At 44.9% G+C, this 16,468-nt stretch overlaps 1 protein-coding gene and 1 long non-coding RNA gene across 2 annotated transcripts in view; both read left to right on the forward strand.

Moving 5' to 3' along the window:
- The window catches only part of LOC125963580 (uncharacterized), a 102,604-nt gene extending 92,800 nt beyond the window's left edge, over positions 1 to 9,804 (forward strand). The window contains exon 3 of the long non-coding RNA XR_007475748.1: positions 9,789 to 9,804. This is a non-coding gene — a long non-coding RNA (uncharacterized LOC125963580). The remainder of the gene's footprint in view (positions 1 to 9,788) is intronic.
- Positions 239 to 2,768, forward strand: SIX6 (SIX homeobox 6). The gene is made up of 2 exons (XM_004262095.3): positions 239 to 978; positions 2,054 to 2,768. The coding sequence occupies exons 1-2, from the start codon at positions 407 to 409 to the stop codon at positions 2,220 to 2,222; spliced, it is 741 nt and encodes a 246-aa protein (XP_004262143.1). The 5' UTR covers positions 239 to 406; the 3' UTR covers positions 2,223 to 2,768.
- Positions 9,805 to 16,468: the final 6,664 nt, after the last annotated feature.

A 16,468-nucleotide genomic window follows, 5' to 3' on the forward strand; every position in this document is an offset into this window, starting at 1 on the left:
ACTAAATCTACCGGAGAACTGCGGGCGCTGTCGAGAGCGGGGAGGTGCTGAAATGGCCGGGGCGCTCCGGTCGCAGTCTTGATTGGCAGAGCCGGCCAGTGACTGACAGGGGGTCTCCATGGCGCCCGCGCCGCCAATCCGCCCACCCCAGTAGCGGCGCCCGCTAGCTGGCCTGCGTGCCCTAACGGAGCCGAGCCGAACCCGAGCTGCGGAGCCGGCACCTCCTCCAATCCCTTCCGCTCTCTCGCTCCCCGCGGTTGCGCCGCCGCCGCTGCCCCGGCCGTGCGTCCTGGTGGCCCGGAGCCGCTCCCCCAAGGAGAGTCTGGCGCACCCGGCAGCGCCCGCGGGCATCTGCTGCGTGTCCCGCTGCGGACTCAGCGCCTCCGCTGCCGCCGGCGCTGCCTCGATGTTCCAGCTGCCTATCTTGAATTTCAGTCCCCAGCAAGTGGCCGGGGTATGCGAGACTCTAGAGGAAAGCGGCGACGTGGAGCGCCTGGGTCGCTTCCTCTGGTCGCTGCCTGTGGCCCCTGCGGCCTGCGAGGCGCTCAACAAGAATGAATCCGTGCTGCGCGCGAGAGCCATCGTGGCCTTCCATGGTGGCAACTACCGCGAGCTCTACCATATTCTGGAAAACCACAAGTTCACCAAGGAGTCGCACGCCAAACTGCAGGCGCTGTGGCTCGAAGCGCATTACCAGGAGGCTGAGAAGCTGCGAGGACGGCCCTTGGGGCCAGTGGACAAGTACCGCGTGAGGAAGAAGTTCCCGCTGCCGCGCACCATCTGGGATGGCGAACAGAAGACACACTGCTTCAAGGAGCGCACGCGGCACCTGCTTCGGGAATGGTACCTGCAGGACCCATACCCTAACCCCAGCAAAAAGCGTGAGCTCGCCCAGGCAACCGGACTGACCCCTACGCAGGTGGGCAACTGGTTCAAAAACCGCCGACAAAGGGACCGGGCGGCTGCAGCCAAGAACAGGTCGGTACCTAAAGGCCTTCTCTGAGCCTTGAACTCACCAGGGAGGGAGAGGGTGACCGCACCCCCCGCGCCCTTACCCAAGGCCTGGAGACTTGGATTTCGTAGGAATTGGGATGGGACTGAGGTCTTCGGTTTTGAGTCCACTGCGTTCTGGGATCCTGGGTCGGGGTTTCCTTCCGGGCTTTTGATTCCCCACCCTTTCTTTTTGGCTCTCGGCGCCTGGGGGTCGCTCCAGCAGCTGGTTCCAGTCACCAAACCAAGGCTACATTGAGAGGGAGAAGGAAAGAAAAATTAAAATCCCATAAGCAATTACAGACCCCAAGGCCCAAAGCTAATTCTTGTCAGCCCGGGCCCAGGCTCCTATTATTAAGTGAGGCCTGGCTTATTAGCAGTGTGGCAGTTTAGTGTTGTCATTTTTAAAGCCCAGATGCATCCTTCTCTAATGCTTTGAAATTTCTAACTTATGTCTGTAAGAAGTGGAAAGTCAAGTTCTACTCTTCCCACGTGTGGGCAGCCCTGTCTCAAAACGGCAAACTAGTTGGCAGAGGTTTTTCATTCCCCAGCATGTGGCTCTCAATCAGCCAAATATTTTGACCAAGAACCCAGCCTTTTCTCCCAGGTCCAAAGCCTCTGTGGAATCGTCAGGCCGCCCTTTTTGCCAGCCTCGGGGGCACTCACACAGGCGTATGCCCTAGGAAGACACAGGCTGGGAAAGGGGTCTCCTGTCCCAGAGCCTGACCTCTCCTTGTCACCCACACCTCATTTATCCTGAGAGCATTGTAAATCTCCCAAAGGTGACCAACACCAGGAACGACCTTGCGAGCACAGCATCCCAAAGATTGGGGAGATAGGGAGCCAAGAAAGGACTAAGAAGGAGGATGGGGCAACCGCAGGGCTCCACAGAACAGCCGCCGCATGCCTCCTGCCCGGCCTCTCTTGCCTCGTCTTACCCGCTTTAACTGCCCGGGTCTGAGGGAGAGTCGCTGACTGCTGGGCTTAAGGGATGCGGACCGGGGGACGGGGGTACCGGCGGCTATGTTACACACAGTGACTCGTTTCCTTTCCTTCCCCGTAGGCTTCAGCAGCAGGTCCTGTCGCAGGGCCCCGGCCGGGCGCTAAGGGCCGAGGAAGAGGGCACGCCCGAGGTGCTGGGCACCGCCGCCAGCCCGGCCGCCAGCCTGTCCAGCAAGGCAGCCACTTCGGCCATCTCCATCACGTCCAGCGACAGCGAGTGCGACATCTGAGCTGCCCGCCCAGCACTCTCAGAAACAGAATTCGGTGTAAAAAACGAGACAAACAAAATGAAGGAGAGAGAAAGGACGAGAGACCAAGCAACCCAGCGCTTGCGAATCCAGGTGGCCAGGGACCCGCGGGCTCGGGTTGCCGTGTCTGCCCCGCGGCCTGACCCGTTCCACTGGCACCCTCCGGCTGCTACCACAAGGGCCCGCGGTGAGGCCAGACCCAGCTCCACGTTCTCCTTGCTTTGCTTTTTCCCAAGGATTTTGCTGCAAAGATGCCTCCGGAACCCGAACTGCACGCTGAGAGCCTGCCCTGAATCTCCCGTGGGTATTTCACATCGAAAGGACGCTGTTACATATGTATAACTTTTGCTTTAAAGTTTTTTTTAACAAAACATATATATGTTGTTTATTTACTTATTTAAGAGACTGCATGGTAGGTTTCTCTGTATCCAGAGAACTTGCTGTTTCTAAAGGTGCAGGGTGAAGCCGATGGGTTCTGTGTGAAGAAGCCAAACAATAAAAACCTGGTGAGCAACCTTTCTTAATTAAGAGAGCTGCTCTCAGATTCCTAAAAAGAAAACAGAGAGATCTTTCTCTTGGGAACCCAGGTAGGGGTCCTTGTGCAAATGGTCTCAGGAGAGTCTTCTCTGTATCTTTTGCCTTTTCTGATGTCTCCTGGTATATTTTTAAAACAGCCCAAGGTAGGTCCATAACCACTTCCTTGTCAAATTGTATGCATGTGTGTATGTATGTACATACATATGCATGCATGTGTGATATATTTAAACCTAGAAACTGGCAACATGATCATCCCCTATAAGGCAACTCCCTCGCATCCCCAGCACAGATAACTAACTATGGCTTGTCCATTTGATACTCACTCGGCTTTCAGGAACAATTTTGGAAGCCAAACTCTGGAACTCAATAGTGAGTTCTATTTTATAAAAATGCAAGACTATTCCAACAGAGGCTCTGCAATGAGAAAGGTTTTCCATCTCCTTTGAGGCCCCCCACCCGTACAAAAGCAGTAGGTACCCATAATCATGCAAGTGAGCACATACTGCATTTAGTATTGAACTTGTACTAAAATAAGACAAAAGAAGATAGGAGAGGTTGTAATAACTAGACTAGCATCTTCTCAACGCAGAAGCAGGTTTTAATCAAATGCATTGTTTTCAACAAAACGGATACTGAGATGGGGGAAATGATGTAATCATGTCACATAGTGAGGTCAAATAGAAGGCTGCAGAGAAAGGACTGGCATTTTAAAAATCTGATCGTTGTATTGAACATGAAACAAGTTATCTAGAGCCTCGTTGTCCTGTAATGGCCTCTATTAAAAATATCAAATATTCTCAGGATTAAATTTGTCCTCCCAAAGTGTGCAGGTGCACACAGGCACATAGACACACACATACCAAAAACAAAACAAAACAAACCACCTACTGTCCTAGCACTAAAAAAGTAAATGCTACCTGGAAGGGTCTCTAAGCTTTTTCCTAGTGAAATGGATTGCATATTCTAAAATTTGACATTGATCTTTAAATCACTTGAGCTGAACTTCCTCCTGGAGCACCCGCCCTCACTTCCACCGTTGGACTTCTTTCAATTTGCCTCTCCGTCCTTAGCAGATGCTCTTTGGTTCAGAAGCCTGCTAACTTATTTGGGTAGAAGTGCCAATGTGCAAACCAAACAAAAATAAGTGAAGTCATGGAAGACAAAAAGCAGTCAAATGGCAAGATATATGGGGAAAGCCCAGGACATGAATAAGGGCTGATTTTTAGTTTCTAAATCACTTAAACAGATTTGGCCTCGTTTGGGCTGTATAAATGGTTGTCTTTGTATACCGGGACCCTTATCCAGAGAATTGTTGACAATCAAAACGCTCTTGCACAAGAGCTCTACATGGAAGGAGTGGGGAAGTCTTTGTGATCAAGCTGGTGTTCTTCCGGAAAGCAACCAAATGCCCTTCTGTGGGTCCTGAAAGGCTAGGATGGTAGAGCTTCTTCAAGGCTCTATTTTATTTCCTAGAGCCCCTGGTACTTCCTAGAATGCCAAGAAGCAGGACCAGGACTCCAAAGAGAAGGGAGGCATCTAGACTACAAAATTTAAAGAGGCATTCACTCTCAAGGTCAAGCAAGTGCACAGCATCTGGGAGTGAGTACCTCCTTAAATTTTGCACTCTAGGTGCCTCCCTTGCCTCACCCGAGCCCTGAATCTGCTAAGGAGTATCGCTCTTCAACGAAAAATCAATAGATTTCCAGTTTTGCTCCCCAGTCAGACTCCATGCTAACTACACAGCTGTCTAGACCAGCATTTGAAGAAAATAGCTGGCAAATTTTATCTCTTAAGCTGATGCTTCCAGGTCTAAGAGGGAAGGAAAAGGACTAATTAGTGGAACGATGTGAAGGAATTTAAGATTCTAAAAATCCCACACCACTCGGCAGTTCAAATGATGCCTAAGAGCAGAAGGAAGTGTCCATTCTGCATTCTCAAGGGGAAAAAAAAGGGGGGGTAACATAACATAAACATAGTTCTTAGCAAGAACTAAACTTTCTTTTTACAAATACTTTTTAAATAATGCTTAATTGTGTGGCAAAAAAGAGAAGGCCAAACAGTGATGGAGGATTTTTCTTCCTGCTTTGGTGAAAGCCTTTAAAGTACATCTAATTTGCTTAAAGTGACATGCTGCCTAAGGGTTACATGATAAAGTAACTATTCTGTTTCACCAATTTGTTGATTTATTTATATAATTTCACTTTAGCATCTTAAGAGGTGACACATTATTTAAAAGATTTTTTTAAATGTTTATCTGAAACCTGGTGGCACCTAACTATGAATAATCATTCTTTGTGAAGAATCAATTCATTGATGATTACTTGCTGGAAATTAGTCCAAATCTTCACACAGATTTACTTTATTTTAATTGGTCCAAATCTTCCCATGGACAGGTATTGTAAAGTTTTTCGTTTTCTTTTTAAGATATTTTTTCCTTATCAGCTTTATCCTGGTCTAGAAAGGGGTTCTTTGTTGTTGTTGTTGTTTTTGTTTTTAATTCCAGTTACTAGCAGTGCTGAAGGTTTCTGAATCTGGAGAAATACTTATGATGATGGGTTTCTTTTCTTAAAATTCTTTTCCTATAACAATTTCCCCCAAAGCAGTTACTGCAGCAGAGTAGAAAGAAGCTGCATTTTTACATTTCAACCGATCTGACCAGTGTGAGGATTTAACCCTCAGCCCCAGCTTGGGCTCCTTTACGGGTAATAAATATTTCAACCACCCGGCAGTTAAACCAAAAGCGCGACAGCTCCTGCGCCCCAAATGCCGCAGTTCCTCTGTCCTCCACTTTAATGACCCACTCGGCTTCCACGGTCGCCCTCGTACCCCATCCCACCCCGACTCCCTGTGCCGCCTTTCCCAACACCAGTTTGTTTATAAAAATCTGGGAGGGAGGGTATGAGAGGCTGGGGGTGGGGGAAGACTTGTTCTTTGTTTACATTAAACAAATGACAGGCAAAGAGCTCAAGCAAAATCTTCCTTGACCTCGTTCCTTCTCCCCAATTTTAACAAAAAGGAAAAAAAATATTGTATCCAACGACAGAGTGAATAGGGCGGGAGGAGAAGAGAAGCAGCTTGTCGCTCTATTCATCCGGGACGCGGGAGCGCCGACGATTTCCGCTCCTATTGTGAGGCGGGGCCGGGGGTCGGCGGTGAATGGGGGGGTGGTCCGCCGAGCGGCCCGCGGGGCTGTCAGGCGGCTCAGCGTAATCAGGGCTAATGACGGTGGCCGGGCGCTCCGCGGGACAATGCGCGGGGCCGCGGGGTTTTGTCGGTCTGAATGGCTAATAGGTTTGCCTGGGGGCTGCGAGGGGGTGGTGTCGGGAGGAGGAGGCAGCGAGGGGAGAAGGAGTCATTGTCCGCGCACTGGCCCGGGCGCCGAGGCGCGTCCCTCTGCCGCGCGGCCGCCCCCATGCCCGGAGCAGCCGACTGGAAGGCCGCGGCGGGGAGGCCCCCTGGAGGCCTGGTGGGAAATGGCGGCCGGAGCGGTGGGCGCGTGGGTCTCCTAGGGGAGGCAGCCTGGAGCGAGGAAGTGGAGCCCGAACTTTGCTCCCCAGGAGAAGCCTAGAGTGGGCCCGCAGTACCCGGGAAGGTGGGTCCTTCCTCCAGGCTCCGGATCGCGACTCTGTGAGGTGACAACTCCACACACCCACCTTTTCCGTCCGGCGCCCTGGGAGCTCTCAGACGTGTAGGCCTCGAGCCACTCCTATTGTTAGACTGCCTGACATACAGATCGAAGAAAGAAACCTCTCAAAATGGGGGCGTGGGGAAGAATTAAATAAAAACAGAGGTGAGGGGATAAACAGCCACAGGTGCGCTCTGGCAGCAGCTGAGGCGCTCGCCCGCCCTCGAGCCTCTGACAGCGCGGCGGTTCGTGAGCCTAGAGCGGGAGGAGGCGGCCAGCGCCGCAGGACTGTCGCGCGGGTCTGGGCCTGCGCAAGTTGCTGCCGCGTGCGTCGGGCCCCTGCGCAAGGGGCCTGCGCAGGCGGGCCGCGAGCGTCGGACCTGGACACGCCGCCGAGAGCAGCTTGGCGTGGCCGGGGAGGAGAGTAGAATTTGCCACCGCCGTCTCTCGGCGGCTCCGAGCTAGTCTCCGAGCAGGGACGGGAGAGCAGGGGGGCTCCAGGCTCAGGAAGCGGAATTTGCGCACCTGGCAGATCCACAGGGTCAGCCGTCGGGGCGGGGACCCAGAGCAGGGCTCCCTGAGAACCAAATGTCCGCGACCGCACAATTAGACTCTGGCAAGCCGCCACCGGAGCCCCCTTCTTTTGCAAACTTGGCCGCTTTCGTTTCAGCTCTTAGAAATCTCCTCAGGCTAGATCCTGCCTAGCAGCCCTACTTGCTAGGATTTCTAGTCCCAAACTTCTTTAGACGTACCCTACCGTGAGGGATCGAACTCCTTGTCTGGAGACAAAGGGGTGTAAGGCCGATCCCAGGGCAGAACAAGCAGTTTCACGCCTCAGTGCCTCTCTTCTAGCTATTTCCGCTTGCCCAGTGGTTTCCTCTGCCCAGAACGTCGCCCCCTACCTCGATGGCTAACCTGTCAATCCATCAGTCCTGCCCCTCCTCGAAGGAGTCTTTCTAGAATCATTGGGCTCCCCACAGCGACTTTTCCACTTCCTTTTTAATGCTGCCGCCCTACCTTATCTAAACGTCTGTTTTAAAGTTCGTAATACATTTGTGCATTTATTTATCTGTATGTTGGACTCACCCATCACCCCCCCACCAGAGTGTAAGCTCCTTAAGGGCAAGGACTGAATCTTACTCATCTGTATATTCCCAGCGCCTCGCCTAAGTAGTAGGTGCTCAATACATATATATATATATATATATATATATATATATATATATATATATATATATATATATATATAAAACTTGGTTTCTGTCCTTGGTTCCAGAAACGATTTCAGAGCAATAAAGGTGAAACAGGTGTCTTTTTTCTTTTGGCTGCGTTGGCTCTTCGTTGCTATGCGGGCTTTCTCTAGCTGCAGCGAGTGGTAGGTTACTCTTCCTTGCGGTGTGCTGGCTTCTCATCGCAGTGGCTTCTATTGTTGCAGAGCACCGGCTCTAGGTGCCCGGGCTTCAGTAGTTGTGGCACGCGGGCTTAGTTGCTCCGTGGCATGCGGGATCTTCCCCGACCAGAGCTGGGCCGTGTCCCCTGCATCGGCAGGCTCCTTCTTAACCACTGCGCCACCAGGGAAGCCCTCAATAAATATTTTTAAATTGAATGAATTAATGGATCTTCCTTGAAGCCCTCTGTGTTCTGAATTAATGGAGGAGTTCTGGCAGCTCTGTGCTCATTTGAACAGCAAAGATGACTTATGTTGATGGGACCCAAAGTTCACCTGAATCCTCCCAGCTCAGGTTAATGGCTCGTACCTACTTCTCAGGTTCTCTGGGATGATTCTCCCTTTAGACATACAGTTTTTCAGAATCCTGTGGTTTTGGGTTCATAACATGAACATTATCTTCTCACAAACATATTTTCCCAAATAGAAAGGTACAAGTCATTCCCTTAGGTTTTGAAAATTCTAGCTGTTACACTCTCTGAACCCTGTAGAATATAATTCCTAATAGTTTTTGTCTATGATAAGATGATAGAAGTTTCACCTTCCAAAATAACACCTCCCTTCTTCTCTCTCTCTCTCTCTCTCATTCCCTCCCCAATTTTAGTTTTGACCTACAAACTAAAAAGTAAATACAAAAAATCACAAATCAGACGAGGTGTCCAATTTTGAAAGTGTGTTGATTTCCACCCCACGCTTAGGCTAACCTGGGGGATGAGGTAGGGGGCAGAGTTTTCATTAAAATCATAAATCACAAAAGCCCTGTGAATAACTACTGGCTACCAAACTCATCTCAATTTTAAAATTTAATGGAAAGAAGCAAGTGAACTGTGTGTAATTTTGAATTCTGATAAAATATTTATAAAGCTGCCAAGAGGAAAGCCATTTTAGCCTGGTACTGTCAATCTGCAACCTGAGAATGTTGGTTTCCTTTTTTTTTTTTCCTGGATGAAGAGATTAATCTTGAATTTTCTAGCATGAAATCAAATATCTGAGTTCAGGTGGTGCATTTTTTTTTCTGTATATATATATATTTTAACATCTTTATTGGAGTATAATTGCTTTACAGTGTTGTGAGGTGGTGCATATTAAATTGATATATGAAAAGCGTGGTTGGTGGTAAACTAGTTTATTGTGCATCTCAAACATTTTCAGGTATTTAAAATTCCTAATAAAGATTTGTCCATTTAAATCATATTTTATGTTTAAATTAAGCACCATTTAAAGCATATTCTAGGGGATTCCCTGGAGGTCCAGTGGTTAAAACTTCACCTTCCAGTGCAGGGTGTGCGGGTTCGATCCCTGGTCAGGGAGCTAAGATCCCACATGCCTCATGGCCAAAAGACCAAAATGTAAAACAGAAGCAATATTGTAAAAAAATCCAATAAAGACTTTAAAAATGGTCCACATCAAAAAATATATATAAAGCATATTCTATTGCTATGGATATATTCTTGATTTTCCATAAATTCATGACAAAGTATATATTTCAACAAAAGACCTATGTGTATATACTAGACATCTGATCTATAAAATTATTTTTGCAGGTAATTGTGACTGAGCTGGATTCATCAATTTAAAACAGACAAGCGGGCTTCCCTGGTAGCGCAGTGGTTGAGAATCTGCCTGCCAATGTAGGGGACACGGGTTCGAGCCCTGGTCTGGGAAGATCCCACATGCTGTGGAGCAACTAGGCCCGTGTGCCACAACTACTGAGCCTGCGCGTCTGGAGCTTGTGCTCTGCAACAAGAGAGGCCGCGACAGTGAGAGGCCCGTGCACCGCAATGAAGAGTGGCCCCCGCTCGCCGCAACTAGAGAAAGCCCTCGCACAGAAACGAAGACCCAACACAGCCAAAAATAAATAAATAAATAATTAAAAAAAAAAAACAGACAAGCAAATAGGAAAAGGAAAACTAGACTGTAAGCAGGATGTAGCAATGAGCTGGTACCTGAGGAGGGTAGAATCAAACACACCTTGCTTAAAATACCAAATCGCTGTGAATGTGGGCAAGTCACTCAATTCTTTAAGCCTTGGTTTTTACTTTTGCAAAAAGCGGTTGACAATATCCGGAGAAATTGTCTATAAATTCACTGAACACCTATTATATGTATGGTTCTGTGCTAGGTGTCTGGGATAATGTATTTAAAGCACCTGGCACAGAACCATACATAATAATACACATATAATAGGTGTTGAGTGAATGGAACTTCCCCTTTCCCATTTTTCCTAGTTAAATGCCAGGGCAAAGAAAAAGGCTGTACAACTCCCCTTAAATTTGTTTTTTAAATAGATGTCATCTACATATTTGGAATATTGTTGAATTTAAATGCTAAATGCTGTCCTTAGTATCAGAAGCAGCTCTGCTCACCACACTCAGCAGGGAGAACCTAGCATGTTGGTTTTCCAACAGTGGTAATAAATGGGCTTAGGCTAACACACCATCATTCTTTCCTAGGCTTTTTACTCTGCTTGGGGCTGCTTGTCATCTATGTGAAACTCTCCAAAAGATCCTGCCCCATCCTGCAAGTCAGGATGACCCCAAATGTAACGTTTGATCCTGAAAAGATAACATAATCTCTTGGAGAAAAGACAAGGTGCATTTCTTTGAGGAGGAAGCAGAGATCCCACTTTATTTACATTTGTATGGTTCTTAGAGCTAATAATAAAGTTCTTTCACCTGCATCATCTCACTTCCTCACAAGAACCCTGTATGGTTAAGTCAGCAGATATGGTGATTCACACCTTCCAGATAAGAAAACTGGGGCTCACATTACTTGCTCAAAGTCACAGGATGGGGTAAGAATCCAGATTTTGTAGAACTTGAAATTAACACAGTTTGGAGAGGAGGATACTCTTTAAGATAAAGGATACCAGATTGTGAGTAAAAAATCAGATATAAGAAGTGACAACAATTACAAAATTTTAAAACCTGGCAAATACAACAAACATCACAAAATTCAAACACTAACAAAATCATTTTATTAATTAACTGTTGTATAAACCTCTAGAATAGTTTTTCCCTACTTTTTTTCCTCTGTTATGTTCTTTGATTGCTTCTCTTTTTTTTAAATGATTTTTTAACAGTTTATTTATTTAGTTATTTTTGGCTGCATTGGGTCTTTGTTGCTATGTGCAGGCTTTCTCTAGTTGCGGTGAGTGGGGGCTACTCTTTGGTGCGGTGTGCAGGCTTCTCACTGCGGTGGCTTCTCTTGTTGCGGAGCACGGGCTCTAGGCGCACAGGCTTCAATAGTTGTAGGACGGAGGCTCAGAAGTTGTGGCTCACGGGCTCTAGAGCACAGGTTCAGTTGTTGTGGTGCACGGGCTTAGTTGCTCCGCGGCATGGGGGATCTTCCCAGACCACAGCCCGAACCTGTGTCTCCTGCATTAGCAGGCGGATTCTTAACCACTGCGCCACCAGGGAAGTCCCTGTTTCCTTCTTTATATGACAACAATTTTATAGTACAATCTCAAATAGAAAGATAATTCAGTCTTTCCTGTAATGTGGGTTGATTTCAATGTTTTTTTATTATTTATGGTTTAGAAAGGTTTCTTGCAGCTTCATAGCTCATGATTGGTAATGCCATATACAATTTGGTATTAAATTTGGGAAGGCCTCTATAAAGTTTCTGTCATATATAAGCAGTAAGGTTTCATGATATTTCAAGTTTCCTTGAACAGTGACCCACCTTAAATAATCTTTGCATTGGTAACACTCATTAACCATTTTGTGATCAAAGGCCTTAAACATTCATGTTGTGACACATAAAGCAGCACAGTGGGCAGCAGGAATATTCCTGCAAGACATCCTTGCACTGAAGCAGCTAGCAATAACCTAGCAATACACAGAAGTGACAGCAAACCATAACAATTTATACTACTAAATCCAAACTACCTGCATCTCCAACTCAACTTCCCTTTAGCTACTGGATCACAAAGATGACTGTAATTACTCAGGTGCCACCCAGAACTTAGGGGAAATGTGACAAAGAGAAAATAAGAGTGGAAAGAGACTGTGGTCTATTGTAGTTACATCATCTTATTTTGCTAATTTTTTTTAAATGCATGATCATGGGAACAGATTGCTAGAATCCCTCCCAGGGCCTTGAAAGGGGCATGTGCAGGTGAGGTATCTTGAAACCCAAGCATCATTTGCTTCAAGGTAATTCTGCCTCTGCACATGCCCAGTGAGAGTTTGACAAAAAGAGGTTTTCTGACTCCAAGTTCAGTATTCTTTTCTATTACCTGGGACAAAATTGTATTTTCCAAGAAAGTTTTGACAAGGTTCTACTCAAAAGCTGTCTTTAAAAATGATCCATTGATGGAGGAAGGGAGAGCTTAAGATTGCAAATGGAAAGCTGACCTTGGGTAGAATTGAGGTAGACAGGTTACCCCTTAGAACCTGGTTACCTTTCCTTTTGGGGGTGTCTTCACCTTGCCTTTTTACAGGTGCTGCATCCCAAACTGTCAAAAACTCTTCAGTGTTCTTCACTCTCCCTTTATCAAAATCTATTTTTAGTTGTCACCAAAAAATCAGATAAACCAATTCACATCAACACACAAATAGCTGCTAAAAGCTTAATGAATTACTTACAGATGGGGGCCTGGGAGGGTACTTACTAACTGCTAGGAGATAATCCTTTAATTTAATAACCCCAAATCACTAATGGTAGCAATTCAGACATCACTCATAGGCCAGTAGAAAATTAGTTTTGGTTGGAAGAGAGCCAGGAACACTTCAAGTCATTCCATGGAAGCAGATGACTGATTTGGGGGTCAGATACTGCCAATATCAAAAATAAAATGAAAATAAACTTGTTGGTTCCCCAGCTTTCCCCTCAAGTTGCACTTCCTTCCTTATCATTCCCTTCACCACCAAACTTCATGAGAGAGTAGTCTACATTCTTTGCCTCCATTTTTAAGACTATACCTCAATCTCCTGCAGTCTGGCTTTTACTTGCACCATTCCATCAAAACTGTTCCCTCAAAGGTCACTCTACTTGGTCCTCAAACAACTCAGCCTGTTGATTTTCAACACTATTGAGCATCCCTTCCTTCTAAACAGGGCCAGGATTAGGTTGAGGAAAGCAACCTGCCTAAAGTACAAAATTTAAGAAGGCACTCACTCAGAGTTTTACAAGTTCAGGATTGGCATCTGAGAGCTAGTATCTCCTTAAATTTTGCACCAGAGATGCCTCACTTCCCTCATACTGGTCTCAGTCTAGCTTCTGAAACATTAACTGAACTTCTCACCATACTCAAAGCACAGCCTGTAATTTTTCTGCCTTCATGCCTTTGCTCATGCTAGAGAGGTAAATGAGCCTCCATGCTTTGTACCTGCCCTGCACCCTTCCTACCTTCCTCTGGTAGCAGCACTCTTAGAGCACTGCTCCCCAATTCGACGTGTTTCTATTGGGGCTGCCAAACACAGGACCTCCCTCCCCAACTCACAGTGGGGTATAATCACCAAGTTGGACAAGTTCTTTCCCAAAATTTCTGAATTGGAAGCAAAGGGGCAACAGTCTCTTTACTCTTGGATTGAGACCAGTAAGGATATGGTGCCAAAGTTATTGGCAACCATACCACCTGTTACAAGAAGGAGCCTCCAGGAGAAGAAGCACTATGGAGGGAGGAGAGACAGAAAAGCCTAACTTAATAAAGTCTTTGTATGCTGTTGACACTGATGCTAGCTCCAGCCTTGTCTTTTCTAGTTTTGTTTACAGAAGCTAATACGTTACCTCCCTACTTTTTCTTTCTTTAAGTTCCTGTCACTTTTTTTTTTAATTGGGGTATAGTTGCTTTACAATGTTGTGTTAGTTTCTGCTGTACGACAAAGTGAATCAGCTATATGTATACATATATCCCCTCCCTCTTGGGCCTCCCTCCCAACCCCCTCCATCCCACCCATCTAGGTCACCACAGAGCACTGAGCTGAGCTCCCTGCACTGTACAGCAGGTTCCCACTAGCTATCTGTTTTACACATGGTGGTGTATATACGTCAATCACAATCTCCCAATTCATCCCCCCTTCCCCCCGCCCTGTTTCCACACGTGCGTTCTCTACACCTGTGTCTTTATTCCTGCCTGGCAAATAGGTTCATCCGTACCATTTTTCTAGATTTCACATATATGCATTAATATATGATATTTGTTTTTCTCTTTCTGACTAACTTCACTCTGTATGAGAGACTCTAGGTCCATCCACATCTCTACAAATGACCCAATATCGTTCTTTTTGTTCTTCCTTTTCTCTCAGCCCATCTCCACAGGTACATAGACTCAAAATTTCATGGCTCAGCTCAAAGGTCATTTTCTTCCCAGAGCCTTCCTTGATCCATAGGATTTGGCTAATCTCTTCCTTTTCTGAACTGCTGTGGCATTTCATATGTCTCTCATGGTTATTTAGCTTTATGTCTTATAGCTCCTACTATACTATATGTTCTTCAAAGACAAGATCCATAATCTTTGAATCCTGAGAACTGAGTACAGGATCTTTTGACACAGAAGAAAATCAGTAGATTTTTGTTGAAGGGATGAATTAAACAGATGAATGAACATAACAAAGGGATATATGGAATCTCTATGTTTCATTTCAGGAAATTTCAGTCTGAATAATAAGTTCTAAAAATAATAAAAAGTACTTTTTTCCAAAAGAAAAATAAAAGAAAAAATGGCTCACTGATTTCCAGGGGAAAATGGTGAATGTTAAACGGTGCCAGTGTTTTTTAAAAGATGCGTAAGTGAGACCTAAATTTATATTTATTCATATATGAATAAATAAACTCTTGGATGATACACAAGAAACTGTAAAGTGATTTCAAATTTGGGGGAGCAACTGAGCAGATGGGGTTCACAGATAAGAGGGAGACTTTTCACTGTATACTTTTTCTAACCAGGTGATTCATTGTTTATTCAAGGATAATTCAAACTAAATGAATAAAATAAACTCTAAATAAAGTGGTTTTGTTATAGCGATCATTCACCTACAACATGAAAGGAAGAACCTTCTTTCCTAATGTAATATGCATGAAGTGCTAGCACCATCCTTTGGTTTAAAAAGTGCAACAGATCAAATAATTTATATAGAAATGAAGATGATGTGCTCTGGACAACTCTGTTAGAGGTCTCAATAAATGGAGTAAACAGCCCTGGTGATGATAATGATACCAATGTTGAAGCTAAATACAAAATGTTCAAATAAAATTGTTTCACACAAAAAAATAAAAGATAACAGAGATAGCTAGTGGGAAGCAGCCACATAGCACAGGGAGATCAGCTCGGTGGTTTGTGACCACCTAGAGGGGTGGGATAGGGAGGTTGGAAGAGAGGGAGATGCAAGAGGAAAGAGATATGGGAACATATGTATATGTATAACTGATTCACTTTGTTATAAAGCAGAAACTAACACACCATTGTAAAGCAATTATACTCCAATAAAGATGTTAAAAAAAAAACCAGAGAGCACAAAATTCTCCATCTACCAATTAGTGTTTCTCTTCCCAGTAAAAAAAAGTTCTTAAAACCTATTAAAATTTACACTTTCAGACAGGTGAATTTAGTTGTATGTAAGTTATACATCAATAAAGCTGATTTTTAAAACGTAAAACATAAAATGTTAGATTGAAAGGGACCTTAGAGATTTTGTCTCGTCATCCCCAATCTTTATCCAAGGACTCCTTGTATTTTGCTTTTAATCATGGATCCCCATATCTTGAAAGATTCTGTGACCTAAAGGAAATCACATAAACCACTGTGATGGATAATGCTAATAAGCAATAAAGTTAAGTAGGTTTATGGACAGAAAAAAAAAGGTCTTAATCTTATTTCGCTAGTTTAAAAGTCAGATCTTTTGACACACAATATACCCAGATGCTAATTTAAAATTAGCTAAATAACATTCCTATTAGCTAAAGGAAGCGGTGTGGTATTTGATTTATCATATCTTAACTAGTAAACTTATCTTAACTTGTATAAATCAGAAATCCCATTCCTCTAGTGAGGAAGTACTTTCCCTGTTAACACCCAGTGGTATCACTAACACTATTATAGATACGCAATCTGGTCAGAAATTCATTCACTCATTCAGTCATCCTATAATCATCCATCTAATCGTTCAACAGGTATTGGGCATATAGTGTGGTACAAGGCACTTTAAAGTTTCTACCCACACTAAAATTCTCTCCATCTTTTAACAGCTTAACTAATTATTAGTAAATGACCAATAGGTAGAGATCAGAAAGGAGCACTTAGCCACATTAAATGACTTCATATTTCTACATCTTAATGAATTACATTCATGGACCCCGAAGGAACTTGCTGAGGTGGTCTCAGAATCAAGAAATCTTAGAGAATCAGTGGACAATGGGAGAGGTGCCAGAATCCTAGAATGGGAAGATAATCTCCTTATCTCAGAAAGAGGAAAAAGGGTAGATTTTAGAAACCATAGATTGAGCCATAGTTCTCTAACTGCAGGGAGGACCATAGTGCCTGCCACAAGTCACCATCCTAAGTCAACATTTTTATTCTGCACTTGAATTAAGGTTAAAAAAAAAAGTCATGTTTTTGAAATGAACAGAATTATAACCAAAAACAATAATTAATATGATGGATGATAAAAACAAAAT

Source organism: Orcinus orca, chromosome 2 (genome assembly GCF_937001465.1).
Source record: "Orcinus orca chromosome 2, mOrcOrc1.1, whole genome shotgun sequence".
Taxonomy (NCBI): domain Eukaryota; kingdom Metazoa; phylum Chordata; class Mammalia; order Artiodactyla; family Delphinidae; genus Orcinus; species Orcinus orca.

What these genes read in the sequence shown, in the direction of transcription:
- SIX6 (XM_004262095.3), top strand. Translation starts at nt 407, where the DNA reads ATGTTCCAGCTGCCTATCTTGAATTTCAGTCCCCAGCAAGTGGCCGGG. An exon ending in GCGGCTGCAGCCAAGAACAG is followed by an intron (nt 979 to 2,053) that starts GTCGGTACCTAA and finishes CCTTCCCCGTAG; the next exon opens with GCTTCAGCAGCAGGTCCTGT.